Source organism: Ictidomys tridecemlineatus, chromosome 16 (genome assembly GCF_052094955.1).
Source record: "Ictidomys tridecemlineatus isolate mIctTri1 chromosome 16, mIctTri1.hap1, whole genome shotgun sequence".
Taxonomy (NCBI): Eukaryota; Metazoa; Chordata; class Mammalia; order Rodentia; family Sciuridae; genus Ictidomys; species Ictidomys tridecemlineatus.
The window spans coordinates 20,719,384-20,742,225 of NC_135492.1; the positions used below are offsets into that span (position 1 = coordinate 20,719,384).

At 49.3% G+C, this 22,842-nt stretch overlaps 1 protein-coding gene across 6 annotated transcripts; it reads left to right on the plus strand.

Moving 5' to 3' along the window:
* Positions 1-1,375: 1,375 nt before the first annotated feature.
* On the plus strand, positions 1,376-22,145 carry LOC144371491 (uncharacterized). 6 transcript variants are annotated; one of them, XM_078033797.1, is made up of 15 exons: positions 1,376-1,432; positions 2,545-2,759; positions 5,826-6,034; positions 6,195-6,256; positions 11,715-11,902; positions 13,371-13,564; positions 13,802-14,007; positions 15,077-15,191; positions 16,496-16,611; positions 16,778-17,008; positions 18,088-18,202; positions 18,397-18,494; positions 18,661-18,777; positions 19,750-19,864; positions 21,774-22,145. In XM_078033797.1, the coding sequence occupies exons 5-15, from the start codon at positions 11,841-11,843 to the stop codon at positions 21,977-21,979; spliced, it is 1,575 nt and encodes a 524-aa protein (XP_077889923.1). In that variant the 5' UTR covers positions 1,376-1,432; positions 2,545-2,759; positions 5,826-6,034; positions 6,195-6,256; positions 11,715-11,840; the 3' UTR covers positions 21,980-22,145. The 6 variants fall into 6 exon arrangements, with proteins under 6 accessions (XP_077889923.1, XP_077889924.1, XP_077889925.1 ...); XM_078033798.1 differs by having other exon boundaries at positions 5,958-6,034; XM_078033799.1 differs by having other exon boundaries at positions 5,961-6,034.
* Positions 22,146-22,842: the final 697 nt, after the last annotated feature.

A 22,842-nucleotide genomic window follows, 5' to 3' on the forward strand; every position in this document is an offset into this window, starting at 1 on the left:
TTCGATATTACTTTTCTAGTCCCATAGGGAAGTTGCTCATTTTACACATTGTATGATGTACAGCTTTATAGGCATTTTCTCAAACTGTCTCACTATGGGGCATCATTTTTGTCTAGTTGGAAAACCTTCCAAAATTTCTTGGTACACTGTTACAAGCCATATCAAATCCCAATACTAACTGGCTCAATTCCCAAAATGAATTTCACACTCATAGATGGACCTGGACTCCATCTTCACTTCTCCATGGTGATCTTGGGCCTGCCTTTTTCCTCTTAGCAATTTTGTCTTCAGGCTGTCTTCTTCTGTAGTGGCAAATTCTGAAGGCAGCAATCAAAGGTTTAAAAAAAATTACGATTAAACCAAAATATTAAGCAGAAGTGCCCAACCTCAGTGACTGTACATCTTACCACATCTGTTATCCTTGGACCAACCACAGCCAAGCACCAGAATGCTACACACTATAGAAGGGGAACAGTAGAGGATAGAGAGGGCACCCTAATGTCTCCAGTAGTCATTCTCTTTTAGTTGACACTTCCTTTACCTAATACAATCAACTACCATCTATCTGATCCATACCGTGTGCTGCCTCTTCGCATCCTTTTGGCCATTTGAAAATACAGGGAACTGAGTCATCTTTCCAGGTGACCTTAGTTATGGGATTGTATGGGGAACACTGGTGGAAGGTCAGGGTGACAGCAAACTCTTCGGGACTTCAGCAGGAAGGCTGCTTGGGGAACTGGAGGGCCCATCATGGCACAGAAGCAGCTCTAGGGACTCCAAGGCCCATCTCATGGGGAGCCTGGGAAGCAGGGTCCTGGGCTTTCTTTCGGTTTAGTTTTTCTTAGGTGCTTAGTCCCAGTACCCTGGGAGAGTCTACCACATCGCTGACTGCACAGGGCCACCAGAGGGCAGTGCTACCCTGAGTGTCGTGCCTGCTTGAAGGAAGGTCCCACTTCCCGACCTGAGGCTGGGAGTGAGCTCACCACATTGCCCAGGAAAGCCCTCGCCCGCAGCTGGCTGTCCAGGAGGCCCTCGGAGGCGGTCCCTAAAGCCAGGGGAGTGGCGGGCGCCTCCCCCTGGGAGTGGAAAGTACCCTCCCCCTGGCTGAGGAAACCCGAGCATCGGGGCAGAGTCCACAGGGTCCCACGGCCACGAGGGGCAGCCGGAGGCCTCACACGAGGGGGTCTGTATCCAGGTGAGCACCCTGCGGCACCCTAGGTCCCCAGCTGGGGTGACAGCAGGGCAGGCGGCAAGGGCGCAGGGCCCCGCCCCCAGCACGCAGACCAAAGGGGAAGCGCCTCAGAGGCGTCCCCGGGAGACGGGGGCGGGGCCTGTGCAGGGCGGGAACTTTGAGCCCGGAAGTAGCGCCCTGGAGGCGGGGCTGCGGGTCCCGGATGGAGGGTGCAGCTCCCGGGATCCGTGACAGGAGAAGGTGAGTGGCCGGGAGCGGCCCCGGTCTAGGTGCCCACGCGAGGGGGGACCTGGAGGACTCTGCCGCCGCCCTGGAGCCTCGGTCCCGGCTGCCTGTTCCCTGGAGCCGCCGGGGCGGTCCCCTCAGCGCCCACCGCGGACCCAGCGGTCCCGGTTCTCACCTGAGGGCCCTCCTCCTGCTGTTCACAGCGGGTGGAGTTTGACCTGCAGGGTCCGGTTCAGGACGCGGTGGCCTCAGCCGGGTGGCCTGCGCCGCGGACCTCAGAGGGGAAGAGGGGGCCTGACCCGCAGGCCCCTGGAGAGGGGAGGGGAGCCCAGGTGACCTGGGGGCAGGAGGCGTTTAGAAGGGAGACCCGCCCAGGTTTCAGGTGTCACTGACTCTGGGTCCTTTTGTTTTCCTGTGGCACCTGTGGATTATGGGGTTTAAGTCCTGTTTCCTTCCTGCTCCTGGTGGACATGGGAAGAGACCCTGTGGGTTTTAAGGATTCAGCAAAGCAGTGCAGTTCCTGGAAGTGCCATGGAGAGAGCAGCGATAGGGTGGGCATCAGGGGAGGGAGTCCTGGGTTCTCCACTGTGTGTGAGAGAGTCGCCTGGGGACAGCTTTTGCAGAATGTGCCCTGGGATGATTCCCAGTGACGGCGGTTGATTGCTAAAATGGGTTGCTTGCATGCTTGGCTTCAGACACCAGCCTAAGCCTGATTCCTCTAGGAAACTCCAGGGAAATCACGAGGTGGACAGTCCTGTTGGACCTTTCGTTTTAGAGATGAGAAAAGTGAGCTGGCAGGGTTTAGGTGATTTTCAAAAGGGTATTTTAATGAAAACCTCAGTGTTTCCTGATGCATGCTGTTGTGGGAGATATGCTTCCATTCTCAAGTGACCAGGGATTTGTATTCAGCCTGGCAGAGATGAATTGAACACCTGTAAGGAATGTGAAGTAGCACGTGTTCTGACTGCTCAGTGTCCAGTTAAGTCAGAACCTAGGACACGTGAGTCTGTAAAAGAGCACAGTGTAAGAGGTTAAGGTTGCGTTTTGCCTAATACAAGTTATTGAGTTAAAGTTGCATTTGATAATTTTAAAATATTTAAGGAACTACGGTGTTTGGTCCGTTTCAGGATTTATTCAATAGAGTATCGGATGTTGTTTCTTTTGATGGCACTGCGGAAATGGGAGCGAGAACAAGTTGGAGACATCTTTCAGGTGGAAGCATTGCCTGAGGGGGAGGTCATCAAGTTGGCCAAGAAGCCATTTTGTGAAGCCCCTGTTGACTCAAGGCTTTTGAGGAAGAATTCATGTGTGGAGACTAATTCTTCATGGGCCTTTGCATTTGGTGAGTCACGGAACATATCTGAGTAGATAATCATTTACCAACATGTCCACAATAATCTCACATATTATGTATGACAGGTCATGGCTCAGTAAATATTACCATTTCCTTTTTTGCATTTAAGAAAACTAATGATGGCATAATACTTTCTTTCTTTTTTGCCTTGAAGTACGTCAGTATCTTGACCAAGCATGATTGTTGGTAGGTAGGATAGCAAGAACTTGAACTCAGGGATTTTATTGTCATGTATCAATCTATTGTTTTTCATTTATTTCTATTAATATATCCAGGTTGGCATCCATTACATTTTTAGCTTTTGACTTTCCCACCTATGGGCACCCTGACAGCCCTCAACTCCCTGTAAGCACAGACAACTCTGTAAGGAACATGAGGATAAATTTCCCTGTGCATGTCCCCTTTTGAAACTGCTTAAGCACTATGTGGGTAATCTATAGACAGGTGGAATTTCTAGGTCAAAGTATGTATGTTTACTTCTTTGACTAAGCACTGCCAAGTGGCTCTTCTGAATAGCTCTGTATGTGGCCAGGATTGTATTATCTAACTTTCTAACTTTTGCATGTTGAGTAGATACAAAGTGAGAGGACACTGTTTTTGTTGGTATTTTTCTTTTCTTTCTTTTTTTTCTTTTGAGAGAGAGAGAGAGAAAATTTTAATGTTTATATTTTAGTTTTCGGCAGACACAACATCTTTCTTTGTATGTGGTGCTGAGGATCTAACCCGGGCCGCATGCATGCCAGGTGAGCATGCTACAGCTTGAACCACATCCCCAGCCCAGTATTTTTCTTGATATCTATTCTGATGCTTTTCTTTGGGGGATTTTCTCCTGTGAAAATGGGCTTCCTCTGGATGCCTCTGCCCGTTCCTCTACTTGACCTTATTTTCTTTTTTTTTTTTTTTATTTTTATCAAAGTGACTTCTTAATTCCAGTTTTATTAAAGACATTGTCCCTTGTTTGCATAGTCTATATCTAAAGCACTAGTCCTTGCATCAAGGCCCAGCTTGCTCTCAGCTGCCCCAGGAGGGGAACAAACTTTGTCAGTAGCCAAGAGACACCCCTACAGGGGCCACAGTACTCTGGTCCTCTGGTATCTTGCCAGCAGTTCTTCCCACGCTCAAAGAGGGTTTCAGACACTGAGTCAATGGTCCGGGTGGTCATTTGTTGCCTTCTAATCTCAAGTTGAGCTCCTCTGAGAGGTGATATTGAAATCCTTCTGTGTACCTGACCCATCATTTTAAATGATGTTCCAAGTTCACTTTTTGGTATATGTGTGGTTCTGGGGATTGAATCCAGGACCCTAAGCCTGTTAGACAAGTGATGTACCTGAGCTACACATTCAGAGACCCCTGTAAACGTCTTTCCCCTTTGCCACAGGGTCTAAATTGCCAAGGCTGACATCAAACGTTCCTCTTGCCTCCCTGGTGGCTGGCATGACAGGCGTGCACCTGGGACTGTCACACTCTAGCCTGTCATGGGAACTCATGTGCCTCTGTCCAGGGCTGAGCATGGTTCTGCAGAGCTGTGCTCCAGGCTCCCTGCAGGGCTGTGGAGGCCTCTGCTGCCCAGCAGCCCTGGTGTCCTCTCCAGTGCTCCTCCCAGCCGAGGGCAGGCAGCTGCCCATTGCTGTAGGCTGACTTTATTTTCTTCTTATGGCACTCATACGTTCTCAAGAGTATGTTGGATTATTTGTCCATTACGAGTCTAACAGGTCCTCTAGAATGTTCAAACAATTAGTAAAATTCCTAAATAGTAAGTGAGCATGCACAGAAATTGGGCTAATGTTTTGGGAAAAACAATGTTGGATGATATATTCATGGCTTGAATATATCATCCAACATGAAGTTATATTTTATTATTTACAAAATAATAAAACAATGAAGCAATACCATGGGCTGAGCTAAAATATATCCCCAGGATCTTAGGCATTCTGATCATCTCTGGGTAGTGAAATGGAAGTAAAGGTATCAAAGCCAATGATCATCTGTTTCCAATTTTCTGTGATTTGGTTCAAGTGGTAAAGTGGTGATATTTATTAATTAATGGATCAAGTAGGTTCATAATTGTTTTAGAGTATAATTAGGTGCCTTCAAACTTTTGACTGTATGTGCACATTTGAGAATGGTTCCAGCCATTCTGTCATCCTTTGGGTCATTCCCCTCCTATGTCCTGTGAGACATTTTCTATGTGAGGCTTTAAAAAGAAGAGAATATTGTGTAAAGAAACCTTGGGATCTGTGCAGTATAAAATTGAATGGGTTCATTCAGAAATCAGAAATTCTATTGAAAGATATTTGCATGAGCCAAATAAAACCTATTTTTAGGCATCCTGGTGAAGACAAGGTTTTATCTTTATGTCTCATTTTCTATGTTTTGTTGTTGTTGTTGTTGTTGTTAGAATGAAATTCATATGTTGCCAGACCATTCTATCAGATGTGTAACTAGATGTCATTTAAATTACCCACTTTTACATGGTAGACATTTTTTAATGAACACTGCCTGTCTGCACCTTTTTAAAAAACAGGACTGGGATCAGAAGCCCAAATACCAATGGTCAGCTGGAACATATTTTTCATTTGGCCTACCTGTCAGTATTCCCTGAGGTCATCTGTGCAATCAGCTTTGTTACTCCTGCTCCCTCACTGGATTTCATAGAAACCATTGCTATGTATCGATCAGGGACACAAATCCCACAACATTGCGTTCTTTGAATATCCAGAGTCCCACTTTTCACTTTGCCATGCCTGAGATCAGCAGAAATATTTATCAGCAAATGTGAGATTTTCAAAGATCCAATTCTATGTGCTCCTTTCCCAAAGAGCCTTAGGCAGGGATATAGCATACATAAATATTAAGTAAAGGCCATAGTTTTTAAATTGTCATCCATTGAATAGTTGACACATGTCTGAGATACTTTTTATTTTGGAGGAGGTATTATTTAATAGGGAATTCCAACAGCTACGTAATAGTGAAATGAGAAGTCTTGCATCCATTTAATTTTGTTTCTGATGATTTTTATGAGGAAGGATAAGATACTTCCTTGTTCCCTTGCAGATGTTGCCCACTTCTGTGAATGGATGCGGGATGTCACCTACTACTTGCATATCTGCATGTTGGGCTTGACACTGCTATCGTACTTGGTAGTTGGCAGAAAGTCAATACTGAAGTTAAGTTCTTGTGTTCTAGCAGCAGAGCTGAAGATCCTTGGTGTGCCACCTTCTGCAATCCATGCTGCTCTGTTCATGTTCCTTATTGACTTCCTGGTGAGCATCATGGTCTCCTGGTCTTGAGAATGGCCAAGCATTGCACTGTGAATGTGGAAGATGGGCATGTGGAAGGCTCCAGGGAGGAGGGATCATTGATCATGTACTCTACTCCATGTGCCTGTTTAATGACCTGTTTTTTTTATTTTTGGGTTTTAAGGGAGACACTGCCCTCAAACACTTCTGTGCAGCTGGGAATTCAGGCTTCTGCTTCACCTTGAAGTAAGCATTAATGATTCCTTTCCAGAAGACATGAGACGAGAGAGTGAGCCTCTGGTATCATGCAAGTTCCTTGCATTGCCCATGGGCTAGAGGAGAGAAGAGTTGCTTCATGAGATTTGATCCCCTTTTTCCTGAAGAGTTCCACACAGAGGTGAGTCCCCAGCGTGTTTAGACACCATTTCAGACCCCTTTGTTGACGGAAGTGAATCAGAGCCCCTGATGATGTAGATGAGCTAAAGATGGATTTGCTATGAATTTTTTATTTTGTTTCTCAGGGCCTGAGTCAAGCCAGCCTTTGTGCTGTCAGCGCATGAGCTGCTGGTCAAATGTGAGGAAGTGGTCTTGCTTTATGAAAAGACCACCCTGATTCAGTGAGCCAGAGGCAACCTGCAGTACCTGTTTTCCTGTAAAGGCAGATTGCTGTGGATGACCTCTGGCCTCATCATGCAGCACTGCTCAGAGTAGGGGATTGAGGGTCCAGGCAGATCCCTAGTTCCTTTTAACCTTTATTGCCATTGGGCCACCCCAGGGTCCTTGGACTGTACCTGGTCTTCTGGCCTGGGTCAAGGGATGTGAGGTTTGGAATCCCCTCTGTGGCAGGATCCCAGGCCCCCCAGCCACTTGAGGGCAGCACATGTTCCCTAATTGTGTTAGAGGGGGAGACTTCTCCCACCTATCCTCATCCATGGTCATCACACATTTTGTAGCTTGACACCTGAGGACCTTTATTCATTGACTTAGTGGTTAGTTGTGATGGTTGCTAAGACTAAATGACTCTTTCAAGGTCACATCACTTGTATGGTAGGGCTAGAGCATGGATCTTCCTAATTGATTTCATGGGACTCTCTCATGGAAACTGTGACTGCCTCCTAAACACACACTCCACATTTGGAGTGTCAAAATTCTTGGCACTGCCTCCTTGGCAAGTGTATCTTGTCTTCTACGTGGGAATTTCACAAATATTTTCCTTTGGTTTGTGGAGGTCATGCAGAAGTGATTTTATTTGAAATAGCCCAAACAAGAAATACCAGTAGTCGTTTTGGCACATGGATGTGTGTAGTAAACACCCCTTTCTGTGTGCTTGCATGAGTTGGTCCTTTGAATTTGTTGAAGAATGGTTGTCGGGGGAGCAAGGTAAGGAGAGATGGATATCAATGCTTGTCCAGTATTCTGAAGTGAAGAATGTATTGAGGATGTGAAGGCTTTTCTAGCCAGTTCCTATGGCTCACTCAGGGATCAGTCAGAGGATTCTGTCTTGTAGACTCTTTGGAGTAGATGTCAAAGTGGCCTGGTCTTACCCTGTCCAGGACTGAATGCTGAGCTTGAGTGGGAGCTTCTTGTCAGTTCAAGCATTTCCATGAGTCTGTCCTCTGTTCTCTTTATTTGTTTGTTTTAGTTTTTCAGTTTTCAGTGGACATATCTTTATTTTATTTTATGTGGTGCTGAGGATCGAACCCACTGACTTGCGCATGCCAGTCGATCAGGTTACCACTTGAGCCACATCCCCAGCCCCTTCTGTTCTCTTTTTTGCCAGCAGTTTCTAACAGGAAAGGAGAACAAACATTGAAAGTACGGTGATTGATTATGTATACCAATGTTATTTGAATCAACTTTGTATAATTCAAAATTAACTTTTTGCTAGTAAAATTTCATATGTTGAGGAAATAATGAAAATATTGGGGTTGGGGGATGAGGATGGGCAAATCAAATATTTTTGAGCACCAAGATCTGTTTTTTTTTTAACTTAAATCATAAACTGCCAGAGGACCACACCAAGTAGATATTTCCAGAGACAGTGGGAAGGTAGTGGCACATGAGGAAGGGAAGAGCTCTCAGATTGGGAAGAGGGGGCCGCTTCAGGACTCACCAGGCAAGGCAGGAGGCTGCTGGCCATGGTACATGCCTGGGCCCACTGAGTGGGGACGATCCATGCTCTGTGTCCCTCTACCCTCCTCTGTAGCTTGTGTTGGCAGCAGTTCAGGGAATTGGGGTCAGAAGTGCTCCCAGTAATATAGGCACCAGCCCCCAGAGTGTGTTCCTAGGCCTTTCCCCATTTGGCCTGACTTGGTGCTTGTGTTGATGCAGGGCTGAGACCCTACAGTCATCAGAGTGTGTCTGTGGTCCCGATCCATCCTGCATGGCCAACATGCTCAGAACTTCAGCTGGGTCCTAGGCCTGCTACAACCAAACTCTGTCAATTGGGTGGCCAACCACAGAGGAAGGGCCTTCCCTCAAGCTCCAGGGGCTCAACACACTAGGTGTTGGGCAGTCCCACTGCCAAAACACCTCACAGGTTCCTAGGGGACTGTCCCCCCAACTCTCCCAGCTCTTGCCCACTCTCCTATTGCTGCCCACGATCTGTGGTTCCCATATGGGCATCCCGTCCTGGCTCCAACCTCACATAGCCGGTATCCCCCAGTCTCCCTGGTATCTGGGTCCAGACTCTCCTCTTCCTACAAGAATATCAGATATTGGATTTGGTCCCAGTTGAGGCTGTGTTCCATCATGTGAGCTCTTAGCTTCATCACTGTGCAAAGACTCTTTTTTCCACACAAGTTCGCACGACTTTTGGCTGGCTAAGAATTTTCAGGTGACACTTTTGTAATGAGTACACTTTCCTTCCTTCCGATCTCCCCCCAGTGAGCATTCCTCGCACCCTTGTCCTAGTTCCTTTATGGCAGTTTCCCTCCTTATGGCTGAGAGGACCTAGTGACCCCTGGATTCACACGTTCTCCTTAATCACCAACACAATGCAGAATTCTCCAAAGGGCCATATATGCTCCTGGAAGTTGGTGGTGGAAATAGTTCTCCATCCATTAATCACTACTCACTCACTAATGTCCTTGTGTCCTTGACAAAGGCTCTCCCTTTCCTGGTTTTCCTGAATAGAAATCCTTGCATCTTGGGTGAATAGGGTTATGGGTTGTGCAGAGGATGTTGGTCCACTGAGCATCTTAGAGACTGTTCTTTATGGAGCTTAATGATCCTCATTGGGGAATGAGCCCAGGGTCCTAACTGTGTTTAGTGTGAGGACACCATGGGTTCAGAAGAGGGAAAGAAGGACAAGGGAAACTCAAATGTCCCTTCATGGCCCCTGGAATTAGAGGACTTACCCCTTTGCACCTGGGATCAGGAGACCTCATTTCCTTGAGGACACGCACACTCAGACGTAAATCTTGAGTGTGGGTTCCTTTCTGGGGTCCAGGGCTGTTGTTAGCCACCAGGAATGACAGTGCTCTCCATGCTGAGTAGAGCCATTTTTGCCAGGAAAGAGAGCCCATGGTCACGCCTTGTGCAAAGCATCCCACGCCAGGGCCTTCCATCCCTACATTCCTGTCCTGAAAGGAAGCCACTCATAGGCAAGGTGGGTCCAACCACCTCCCATGTGTTCACTCAGCACTGTGTTCCGGCATCACCCCAGTTAACAGTCCTGATGGGATCGGACGTGGCTCAGAATGTCACCCTCATGAGCTCTATTTTGCTACAGCTGCAGTTCTGCAGTGGGAGAAACTCAAAACCTCGAAACACATGCACATGAAAGAAAAGAGCAAGAGCCAGAGCCCAAACAGGCCAGGTGTGGCAAAGACAGCTGGAGTGCCTAGGTTGGGACTCAGAATTATGTCAGTGGGGTGGCATTGCTGCTGGCACCAGCATGATAACAGAGAGCCAGCCCTGCTCAATTTGGGGAGCAGTGTGTTGGGGAAGGCAATAGAAATTGAGAGGCAGGATTGAGTTTGGACCTAGGAGGAGGCTGGGTAAAAGGCCAGTGTGGGTTGGAGGGCCTGGGCAGATAGAGAGAGGCCAGGGCACACCCCAAAGCCTGGAGACTGCACTTGATGTCCAGGGTTGTGAAACACCACCTCCCCTCTTACTCACAACTGAGCGCAAGGGGCATTGATGAGTTCAGTTTGTGTGCAGCTGCATCAAAGGTGGCTCGGCTAGGTACCTCTGTTTCCTTGACTCAGGAGGCTTGGAGTCCAGGCTCCACTGAGTCTCAGCTGGGAGGATGAGAATCTGAGTTTATGCCTGTGTTCCTAGTAGGATCCATGTTGTCTGAGCCTCAGTGTTTTTGTAATGAGAGGATGGGTGACTGTCATGTCTTTATCACAGGACACACTTGCTAAATGGATTTGTTTGCTCTGAGGAGGGCAGTGGTGCTGGAGACAGGGATGCAGACAGGGGTCATGGACTTGGCATAACTCGGTGTTGGAGATGATATCCCATCACCTGTACCCACTTCAATTCCCATGAATCCAGAGGCTGAGCCCCCTTGAGGTGAGGGGTGAACCGGTTCTGGGCAGCAGGATGCTGTGGTACCTCGGAGTCTCTGTGAGACCCCAACACTAGACACACTTGGCCCTTTTGAAATCTTAGGAGAAGCTTTGGGAAGTTTTATGGCAGAGGGGAGCAGCCTCTGCATCTCAGTCCCCTCCAACTCGCCATGGTGTAGAGAGGGAACTGCAGCCAGGATAGGACGGACATTGGCCACGTCCCTGTGTGGGACACAGGCGCGATTGAGTTAGGGTGCATTCTTTGTCTCTCCCCTTCTTGTGATTGTCCCATCTCTACATTTGTGCTTTAGCCACCTGGGAGTCCCATCTCTGGTTTCAGAGACAATAGAGGGTGTTATGGGCCAATGGACACAATAAACACTAGAGATTAGATGCTACCCTACTTTCCAGAAAAGACTGGGCACACCATGAGTTGCACAATGATGGGACCAGGGTCCAAAAGCTGCTGAGAGGGAAGGACTGGTTGTGAATGCATTTTTGAAGGCTCCAAGCTGGAACTCTAGTGGCACCAAGCAGGGCAGATGCTGGTGGGGATGTTTGGGTAGTTGTTGGTGAACACATGCGCACCTGAGATGGGTAGGCATGGAGGAGAAATCAGCAGCCCATAGGGCTTTTGAAAGTGGTCTTATGTGAAAAGAGGCTCAGGTATGGGCACAGGAAATGACATCATTGCCTTGACAATGGATCAAACAGAACATGGAACCCTGGTATCCAGGCACCCACTTCACTGACCAAGCCATCCGAGCTCATTTGGTTGGAGAAACTGGAGTGAGAAGGATGTTCCCCTGTCCTTGCAAACAATGCCGAGCCTCAGGCTCCCAGGAATCTCAGGGGGGCCAACTAGCCCTTTTGTGGATACACTGGGTGAGGCTTCATCTTAGATGCCAGATCCTCTGGCGATTGTCGCAGAGGAGCTCAAGAGTAACAGTGAGTAGGACAGGGCAGGTGAGCCCAGCAGGCCCTCTAGTCTGATCCCTGATGAATGGCCCAGGACTCCTATTCTGACTGTGTGTGTGTGTGTGTGTGTGTGTGTGTGTGTGTGTGTGTGTGTGTTTGTACTGATGGGAACTGTCCCATTGTGCTTTGACTCTAGTGTATTGGCACAAGTCATTTTTCTGTTTGTCACCATTTCCATTTTGAACCCACCATTCTTGGTCCCAACCCAGGGTGAAAATGATCAGAACACGGAGGAGCCCTTCAGGGTACAGAGCCTTGAACCTTACAGGCAGGACCAGCGTAGGAATGAGCTCCTGCCTGACATTGGTGGGAGGAACCTACATTTCAGCAGCAACATGGGGTTAATCTCCTGGGATTCCATCCTCACCCAGCAGGTGCTGGATCTCTTGTTCCCAAGGTAAGCACCAGACCACCAAGCCCAAGTGTGTAGCCCCCTCATGCCTGGGTCTTGGGGCTGCCATGTACCTCTCAGGGACCCAAAGGTTTGTGATACCTAATGAGATAGAGGACCACACTCATAGTGGAAAGTCAGCCCCAAATGGGACAAGTCCTGGAGGTGCCTGCCACAGCCTTGCAAGGGCAGTGAACTCCCCTCTCAGGGAGAGAAACCATCCTGACTCCAGCTGATCCACAGAGGTCCGTGGAGCAGTCCCCACACACTGGGCACCACAGCTCAATGGTGTGCACTGAGCTCATTCCCAGGTGGACTCAGCGAGGCCAGGTGGTCTTTCTGGTGTGATGTTGGCTTCGTGAAGAACGTAGATCTGTGCCAGAGGCGTCTCAAAACTCGGGCCTTGGGAAAAGCACTTTTGGATTAATAAAGACATGTTAGTTTCCATAGTGGGACAGAGCGTCCTAGCTGGGACATAGCTGGACAGGGGCTTTGGACATGGCAGCTCCCACACCCAGAGATATGTGGGAATCAGCAGTTTGGGCTCATTCACTGATGAACACAGAGAAAGCACCCACCGTGTGAAGACACGTTTCCAGTCACGTTTCATAATTCAGTAAAAAATGGGGTGCAAATGACTGCCATTGTGTCCCTTTTCATGGGGGTCAGGCTAAAACCGCAGGTGCCATGAGTACATATCCTACATGTGACTGCATCCCTGACTCCATGAGTCATAACTGCACGTTGTCCTCTTCAGTGACTATGGTAAACCCCTGGACCAACTTCAACATGGAATGGGCTTGGGGTCTGTTTCCAAAATAGGGACCTGCAAGGTGATTTGACTTGGGAAGGCTGAGGAAAGACTGCTCTCCCCAATTCTGTTTTCTGCCTGCAGTGTAAGGTGTGGGGCTTCAACAGTAGGAGGGGTACGGCGGGGAGTTGTAGGTAGTCATGGTCCTCTGGTAGAGCCCCTGGGACAATGTATCCCCCCACATCACACCTCCCTGTCCTCCCCCAGGGCCACAGAGATGTGGTCTGCACTCATGGGAAAAGAGAGGTCCACTGCTACTCAGGGGGACTCAGTGAGAGCTCACAGAGAATGTGGTAGCATTGCAGCCCACGCCAGGGGAGGAGGTGTCTCTTGAGCCCTGAGAAGACTGGGCAGGAGGACAGACACTCCTGAAAGGTGCATTCCAGGTTGGAGAGCACGTAGCCAAGGGGAAGAAGAGTGTCAGGCCTGCCCAGAGGAGGGGAGAGCTGGTAAAACCATGGATCTAGTGCTCCTTGATTGAAGGTTCTTTGCCTGTGGCGACCTGTCTTGTCCCTGCCTGTACAGCCACTGTGACTTGTCTGGGGTGGACTGGTGTGTTCAGAGCCAGGGATGGTTCAGGAGTGTAGGGTCAGAGGTTTGCTCTGGAGGCCGTGGCGAAGGCAAGGCCAGGGTTTTGCTGACTCCACACCTGCCTCCCCACAGTGCCTCACCTTCCTTCCTGGGGACCTGGGTGAACTTCTTCACCGAGGATTTCCATCAGCCTCCAGGCTCTCTGAGTCTGCAGCTGCTGCTGCCGTATATGTATCTCTTCCTGGAGCACCAAGCACACCACCTCTTGGCCCCAACTGAAGATGACATATCAAGCCAGGCAGAGCCTGAGAGCCAGGCGGACTGTGGTGAGTACCTAAGGGTATATGAGGAAAGGTCCGACTGCTGTCACACTGCAGGGAGTCTGTATGCCTGGTGTTGGGCTGGAAATTAGGATAAGCCTTTGTCCACTCAGGAAGTGATCCCAGTCTGCAAAGAGGTCCTGTGTGGGCTAAGGGCCTGAGTTCTTCCTGGGAGCCAGGGGTATTGTCTGTCTGTGCAAAGGTCAGGGCAAGGCAGTCATGTTGGCATCTTTTCTCCTCTAGCTACAAGCTCAGTTCCTGTCACGGCTCCTAAGCCAACCCCAGAGCCAGAGCCTTCTCCCTGGGAAGGGGCAGAGCTGGAGTCCAGGACATCAGGGGTCTCCACTCGGTACTCCCCACGGCCCCAGTACAACAGGCGGGTGAGAGGCAGGTGCCTCATTCACGTCTACCTGGAGAATGAAAACACAACACAGTATAGGAGCATCCTGGTGAGTCTTCGAGCAGGGGAGTCTCCTGGGAGCCCACACTGGGGAAGACCGAGTCCACAGCAAACACCTTGGACTAGGCCTGTCTTCTTGAACTGGAGCTTCTGGAAGGTCAGGAAGGAGAGCAGAAAGTGAGGAAGAGAGAGGCGGGAGAGCAGCAGCATGCCAGGTCTGGGTGCGAGTGGGCCTGCGTGTTTTGGGGTGTGCAGGTCAGAAGTGCAGGAGTGAGTGCTGGGTTCAGAGGAGGTCAGAGAAATATCGAGGGTACAGGCCATCCTCTACTGACCTTGGTATTGAGGAGGAGTGTATTGAACCATGGAGGTTGAAGCAGAGGTGTTGGCAGTCATTTTTTTGTATGTGAGAGGGGACATGTTGCTGGTTGAAGGGAAGGGAGCCATTGTAGAATGATTAGGGTGGGTAGGTGTGGGTCACAGACAACTGGGGGCCTTGGAGGGGCCCATTAGTGTCCTAGTTTGCATGTATGTGAATAGATTTAGTGGCTCTCTCTGCAGAATTTTCCTGGGTGTGGAGTATCCATCATGAGACTCTGGTGTCCAGCTGCAGGGGAGCCATGTTGAACCACTGCACCTGCTGGGTCCGAACCTCCTGATACCCCAGAAAGCACTGACACTCTCAAGCCCAGCAGCTTCCATGCCTATCATTAAAGAGTTCTAGTGTGTGTTGTGCCCTGGCTGTCAGGACCAAAGCACCTAGGGTTTGTGCCTGGTCCACACAAAAATGCAGCTGCATCCCAGACCAGAGCAGGGATATGGAAGTCCACTGGACCATTCCTCCCATTTGATGGGACTAGAGTGTGTCTGTACAAAGCCTTTTGGTCCTTATTCCCTTGTCCCTGTAGGGCATAGCAGGTTGAAGCAAACTCTTGTACCAAGATTGGACTAGAGGCTCATAGGAAGACCCCACATGATTACATGAAGGCCTCAGGTAGCAGGGTATCAAGATGGTGCCCTTGTGTTGAGAGCTCACTTGTCTCTGATTGTCCTCGAGCACTGTCCTCTGGGTAGCTACTCCCAAATTCCCTCTCTGATGAGCTTTCTCCAACCCTGCTCAGGTGACCTGCCAGGACACAACTCCAGTCATCATCCGCAGGGCCTTAGATGCACACTTGCTCCAGCAGGAGGATCCAAAAAACTACGAGCTTCTGCAAATTGTCTCGAACCATCAGAGTAAGTGGAGCCATCAGAGGGTAGGGAGCAGTGAGTCACAGTGGGCTCACGATAACTGGGAGCCAAAACACAGTGTGCATTGGCCCAATGCCCAGGAAGAGTATGGTGGGACTTTTGCATAAAACAAAGTGTAATGATGGGGCATAAATCTGCAGGTTCTTCATGTTCCCCAGGGGCTGTGGACCTGCCTAACATGTGTTCTTTCCTTGGCCTGAGGAGGCATTGCAAAGCTATTATCCACAAGGGCCCAAGAATAGAGGCTTCTTTGTCTTGTGTCAAAGAAGACAGACAACCACAGGGTGCCTACTTTGGCAGCCTTTCCTGAGCTAGATGAGTACATGATAAAAGCAGTTCAATGAAGAATCATTTCTGGCTTCCAATCTTTCTATTCACTGCAAACTGAGTCCATTTAGGACCAGAGGCCATTTCTAGAGAGAAGTGTGTGGTAGAATAGAACCCTTCACAGCTTGTAAACTCTTCGAGAGAGAGAGAGAGAGAGAGAGAGAGAGAGAGAGAGAGAGAGAGAGAGAGAGAGAGAGAGAGAGAGAAGAGAAAGAAGAAGAAAAAGGAGAAGGAGGAGGAGGAGAAGAAAAATGAAAATAAGTTGAAGGAGAAGACAATGAATAAGAAGGTCAAGATGACTATAAGAAGAAGCATGAGAAGAAGATGAAGAAGAACAAGAACAAGAAGGAGAAACACAAGCCGAACAAGAAGTATAACAATAAATTGATTAAAAAATGTGAATGAGAATTATACTCATGAGCAGGAAATGAAGTGGGGAACTCAAGAGAAATATATTGCTCTGGATGGCACAGCCCTGCTGGCTGTGGACATCCTCCACCCACGCTCAACACACCTCCAAACCATACTCCTCAAATTAGTGTAGCCCTATATGAGTGGATGAATCCACTGGCAAGGTGGAGGCACCCATTATCAAGTGCTTTTCCCCAAACCCACCTGTGATCATTGCTGCAGTGGGGAGGAAATCTTCAACACATGAGTCTTTGGGGACCAATCCAGATACAAAGTCTAGCTGTTTCTCTTTGGTGGGTCCAACATGAACTAAGAGGGTCTGGGGTGCGAGGGGCTATTTCCTTGAAAGGTGTTCCTGTAGTGGACCTCCTGTGCATAGAGGGTCCTCAGGGAGGAATCAGTGGGGAGTCTTTGGTGGAACAGTAGCTGGATTTGGGGGCTCTCAGGTCTGTGTGTGAGACCTGAGCTGGCAGAGGCTCTCAGTTGTAGGGGATGTTGGGTAGTGTATTCCTTGAGTGTCACCTACCACGCCTCTGCCCCTGCCTCTCCAGAGCTGAAGATCCCTGCAGATGGGAAAGTATATTATGCCCTGGATGGAGGAGTGGATTATAACTTTCTTCTTCAGGAAACAGATGCCAGCAAGTCGTTGAAGATCAAGCCAAAGGAGGTAAACAGCCACCTTCTTCAGTCTTTACTCCTGGTGCCACTCCACATCCTCCAAGGGGACAAGAACCTCAGGTTCTGGATGGATGTTGCAGAACGCCCACAGAGCCAACTTCCAGGCTGGGTGGGGTGCAGTTGCTGGGTTTTGCTGATGTTGTCATCCCCCACAGTTCTTGGAGCCTTCTGTGGCAGTGGCATCCAGGACCCCAGCAGCTATGAGCAGCAGCTCTGCAGTGACTGCAGGATCATTGCCCCATGCCACCCAAAGCAATGAGTGGTGCCTGAGAAAAGTCACCAGTAGCAGCTCCTCACTGCTTCACTCCAGTGAGCAGGTGGAAGACAGCCGCTTTGTTCACGTCCTCCTAGAGGGACAGAGCCTGAGGGAGACAAAGCGCATCCTGGTAAGCCCGACAGCAGGGCTGCCTCCTGGGTGTCCACACAGTGGAAGGCAGGAGACACAGCCAACCCCGGGGCTGTGGTGGGAAATAGAGAGAGGTCCGTCTTAAGGGCTTGACCTGAGGAGGGAGAGCATCAGCATGCCCAGCTCCAGCAGTGCGTGGGCCTGTGTACTGTGGGTTTGGCAGGCCAGAAGTGCAGAAGGAAGTGCTGTGGACAGATGAAGGCAGAGATATGTCCAGGGTGCAGGCTGCAGTGCCTACAACTTGGTATTCTCAATTAGTGAGGTTGGAGCAGAGGAGGTGGCAGTGACTTGTCACATATGTTAGAGGGGATGTGTTCCTGGTGGCAGGGAAGAGAACCTCCTTAGCATGACTAGGTGTAGGAATTTGGGGTCGGGATCACCTGGGAGGTCATGCCAAAGCTTCAGAATGTCAGCCTTTGCATGTATGTAAATACGGAGCTAAAGGGGTTCTTGGCAGAATTTCTATGGATGTGTAGTAGACACGCTAATGCTGCAGGTGTCCAGCTGCAGAGGAGACATGTTCAGTGACTGCCAGTGCTGAGTGAAGTACATCATTACAACCAGACCCGCACCGAGCTTCCAGAGCCCAGGGCCTCTTAGAGCTGTCATGAAGCACTCAAGTGCACACTCTTGTATCTGAGTCTGTTTTGTGTAGTGGCATAAAGGACCAAAATTTTCAGTGCATCTGCCTCTTCCACCCACAAAGGCAGCCTGCATCCCAGAGCACACTTTGTGTGCAGATCCCTGGCCCATTGCTGCCATCTCAGTGAGATGAGAGTGTGTCTGTGCATAGGCAGTTTGGTCTTTTGACCTGAGTGGAATGTGGCTCCCCAGGGGGAGGGGAGATGGCAGGTACCGGCAGATATTTGTACCAGGATTGTTCTAGCAGCACATTGCAAGAACCCAGGGGGGATATGGAGGCCACACTTGGTTAGTAGGATAACAAGATTGTGCCCTTGTATATGTAGCTAACATTTCTCCTGAATGTTTGACCACAGTCTTCTGGGTAGCTCCTCTAAAAGCCATTCTCTGATGACATGTGTTCCCACCCTGATCCAGGTGACCTGTCAGGAGACGGTGACAAGCCTTATCCGCAGGGCCTTGGACCAAAATTTGTTGCAGCATGAGGATGTGAACAACTTTGAGCTGCTGAGTATGATATCTGAGGATGAGAGTAAGTAGGACAATCAGACAGTGGGGAGACATGATCGACAGTGGGCTCAGGATAACTCACAGCCAAGAGAAAGTGGGCCTTGGCCCCAAAATACCAAAGTGTGGTGGGCCTGGCGGAGACTCTCAGGGGTTGTGGGTGTTTTGTGGTATAATCCTTGAGTGCCACCTAACAATTCTCTCCACTTCGCTCTGCAGAAATCAAGGTCCCTGACCACTCACTCGTGTATCTGTCCATGAATCCGGGAATAAAATATTTCATCATGAGGAAACGCCCCGAGGTCAAGGGAAAGGAGGTAAACACCTACCTTATTCAAGCTGTACTTGTGCTGCCATTCCACTCCCACCTGGGGAAATAAGAAGCCTCATAACCTGGACATATGTGCTAGAAGCCCATAGAGCCAACTGACAGGCTGGGGTGGCTTTCTGTTTCTGGGTTTGATGATGTTCCATCCCCCACAGTTCTCAGAATCAACCTGCAAGTCCTCCAGGCCACTTTCCCACAAGCAGGTGGGAGACACCTGCTTAATTCACGTCCACTTAGAAACACAAAGTCCAAAGATGGCCAAGAAGGTCCTGGTAAGCCTGGGAGCAGGGGTGTCCCCCGGTGCTTACACCTGGGTGGGGAGCAGACACTGGTCCAATACCATGGACTACTCATGCCCTCTTGCATTGGAGCTTCTGGAAGATCAGGAGGATAGATGGGAATCAAGAAGGGAGAGGTCAGTGTGAAGGGCTGGAGCTGAGATGAGGGATAGCAGCAGCTTGTCCACCGCCATGTCTGAGGGAGTCTGTGTGTCAGGTGGCAGCATGCAGTCCAGAAGGGCAGAGGCCGGTATGGGTGACAGATGAGAACAGGACAGGACCTAGGTTGCAGTTTCCCCTGTATGGGATGCTGACGTCTATGGAGGAGGACAGCAGTGTGAGGTTCTGCATGTTCCTTGAACAAGGAGCTGAGAGGGTCTCTCTGCAGAGTCGATATGGATGTGGAGCAAGCACACTAAATGTCCAGGTAACCCAATGACCACCCTTGCCGGATGAGGTGCCCTCCTACACCCCAGCCAGCACTGAGCCTCTGGAGGCCAGGAGCTCTCGTGACTATCTTTCGTCACTCCTGTGTGTGGTCATGTTTCTGGGTCTGTTTTTGTCCCTGGAATCTAGACCAAAGCCTCTAGGTTTTGTGCCTAGGCCATTCCCAATGCCGCCTGCATCCTCGGGCAGACCTGGGATCTTGGAGGCTATTGTCTCATTCCTCCCAACTTTTGGGATGAGATTGCATCTGTATGCAGGTAGTGGGGTCCTTTCACTTCGAGAGGAGTGCAGCTCCACAAGGAGCAATGGCAGGCCCAGGAAGTCCTATGTACAAGGATTGGGCTAGTAACCTATGGGAAGAGCCCGCCCGATGAGCAGGAGGCCAGCTTCAGGTAGTAGGGTCATGGATGTTGCCCTTGTATTTAGAGTGGAGGTGCCTCCAGAATGCCCCTGCCCACTGTCCTTGAGTAGTCACTTCAAGGCCCATTTCCTGAAGGCCTGTCTCCCATGCTGCTCCAGGTGACCTGCCACGATCGGGCTCCTGTCGTCATCCGCAGGGCCCTCGAGCTACACTTGCTTACTCAGGAGAAGCCGGAGGAATATGAGCTGGGCCAAATCATCTCTCACCATCAGAGTAAGTGGGACAATCAGATGGCAGGGAGCAAGGGTCAGGAAGTTAACTCTTAGCACCAAAGAGTAGTCTCTGACCCCCAAGAACACTCCAACAGGGTGTGTTGGGGCTCGTGCACTAAGCCAACTACACTTCTGCTGGTGGAAGGTCTCGAGGTTTAATGGTATACCCCAGTGGATATTGTGGCTCCCCACCAGGTGCCTCCCCTGGACATGAACAGGCATCTAAAGCTGACATCAGTGAGGAGTGAGGAGGAAAGCCTCTTTCCAGGAGCAGTATGGTTCTGTGGTCTGGGATAGGAGTGGTTTCAGAGGAACATGGGAATGCATGGGCTAAAGAGGGAACTGGCATTTTGTGGATTGAAGCAGTAGGATTGAAAGCCTTCTGTATGATCAGAAAACCACTGTCTGGGCAGAGCATTGCCAGGATTCTAGCAAGCAGTAACAGGATGAAATTGGGAAGAAAACACAGCCTGGGGGACAGCCTGAATCATCTGTGTTTGGGCAAATTCCCTGGTTGTCTGTACCTGAGTCCACCTGCCAAGGAGTGATCACAATAGCCAGGTTATGATCCCTAATTAAAGTCAGATGAGGGCTTCCTGAGCACGTAGCCACAGAGCTCATCTGATAATAATGCCAGCGCTTTTTTGTTGGTTGATTGGTTGGTTTTTGTGAGCCAAACACCACAGCAGCCATTATCCCAGCCTATGTATGCTGAAGACCACCATCCCTATGAGTTCTAGGATCAATTTTCTCCTATCTTAACCTACTGTTAGGTTAGTAGAATCTATGGAAGAGGAAGTCTGTCTGGGGCCTTGGTAGCCTTAGAAATTCATAGCAGAGATCCCCACATCCAACCCAGAAGGGATGGAGAACAGGCTCTAGGTTAGAGGAGGGCGACAGGAAACAGGTGTTCAGAGGAAGGAGAAGCTGGCTGTTGTATTCCCCCACTCGGGGTCATGGCACCACTGGGCCATACACCATGTTGGAGGGAAGCATTCCCTTTGCTGGTCTTTGGAACCATTGTTCTCAATAGGGCAGCATTTGGAATGTGGCCTCCATTCTCTGAGGCTGGTCCACATGGAGGCGGGCTCCACCAACACAGAAGCATGGCTCTAATGTGGTATCCATGCTGGTCAGCCTGTCCTCACTGTGGCCATACTTGAGGAAAATAACTCAGAGGAGGAATCCTAGGCCTTTTTCTCTGGGTTTCATAGCTTTCCCTTTGGTTGTGCACTGAGGCTGTCCATAAAGCTCTAGTGTGTGGCAGTGGAGAGCTCCTCAGCCCTTGCCACAAAGGCATAGAGTGGGAGAGAGAGAACGAGGCTGGGAGAGAGGGAGAGAGAGAAAGATGGAGAGGAGAAGGAGGACCTCTACATGGAGAATGAGGATTCAGTGGAGCCAATAGGAACAAGGTATTGTTGCCCCGGGCGCAACCCTGTTTAGGTCTTCCTCCACCCATGCACAACCTTTCTTCCAGTCCCTCCCACCTCCCAGTAGTGTATTCATCTTGAATGAGAATTTCATGTTGACATCCGAGCACTCACCATCCAATGCTTCCCTCCAAACCCACCTGTGAAGATGGCTCATGTGGGGACTGAATCTTCGGCCCAGGAGCCTTTTGTGGGAGATTTCAGATGTAAATCCAGTGGTGTGCTTTGGCAGATGCAAGAGGACCTGGGATGTTCTGGAGTCCAAAGCCTTTGGTAGGAACAGACATTAGGTCTGTGGAAGTGCTCTGCCTAGTTCTTCCTCAGGGAGGACTGTGGAGGCTGTCTTGTTGGTATTGGTGCTGAATTGGAGAGCGTTCAGGTGTGTGGCTCTGGCCTTTTCTGGCACAGGCTCTCAGATGTTGGGGTGTCCTAGGGAGCACCTCCTGAGCCACCTTATTTTGTACACCCCTCTCTCCCCAGAGCTGAGGATTCCAGCGCAGGCCAACGTATTTTATGCAAAGAACCCTCACACAGAACCCAACTTCGTGCTGAGGAAAAGGAGCCTCTCCCAAAAGAATGATGAGTGGATCCAGCCTCAACCTCCCTCTCGTCCTACAAAGAAGGCTGCAGCCCTCCTGAGGATGCTTGCAAAACCATTCTGCTGCTGTGTGCCTGGGCGGGGCTGAGGCAGCCCAGGAATATTTCCATTGATTACTATTTGCTTCAAAGTTTGAATCTATAGTTTGCCATTGTCCTTGACCTTTTTTAGTAACACAGTTTTTACTCTATCCTGTATTTGTTGTTTCCATTAATATATTATTATTTAAAAATATATATGTTTTTGTTACCTGATCTACGGTGATGATTTGAGTATACTAAATGTAGCAGTGATTTCTAAAGGACACATCCAAACCAACAGGAAGGAATGTTTCCTTGTATCAGCAAGAAGTTTGGTTTTTAGGAGTTTGGCAGATGGCATTATCTGAGTCAGTTTTCCAATGGGGGCAAGGAAGTATCAACTATGATGGTACAAACACAAAGACACACAAGTACACACTAGAGCACACACACACACACACACACACATGCACATACACTGAGAGATAGACAGATGGAGTTGGTCTCTGCTGAAATACTTTGGAGACGTGGTTCTGATTTCTCCCATTTTAGAGTATTTTCAATTGCATATGGTGTCTTGCAAATGAATCTCATGTCTGAAGAAGACATGCATGTGTACTTCACATGCCACTTTCCACATAACCAGAAGGTCATGTCATGTAATATTTTCCATACAGCTGTGTTTTGACTGTGAACCATTCCATGAGATCAGCTGTGGAATTTTCCACTGGTAGCATCACAATGGGGATCCACTCTTTGGATTTGGGGATATTTCTAATTTTCTTAATTCAGATTGCAATGATATATATAGTTTTTGATCAAAATTGTGCATTTGATGATAATGAATGCCATGCATTTAGGAACCTGTAGACTCTAGACAATGAATGGATGTCTACTGTTGCATGGACTGGTCTGCAAAGTCCTGTAGCAT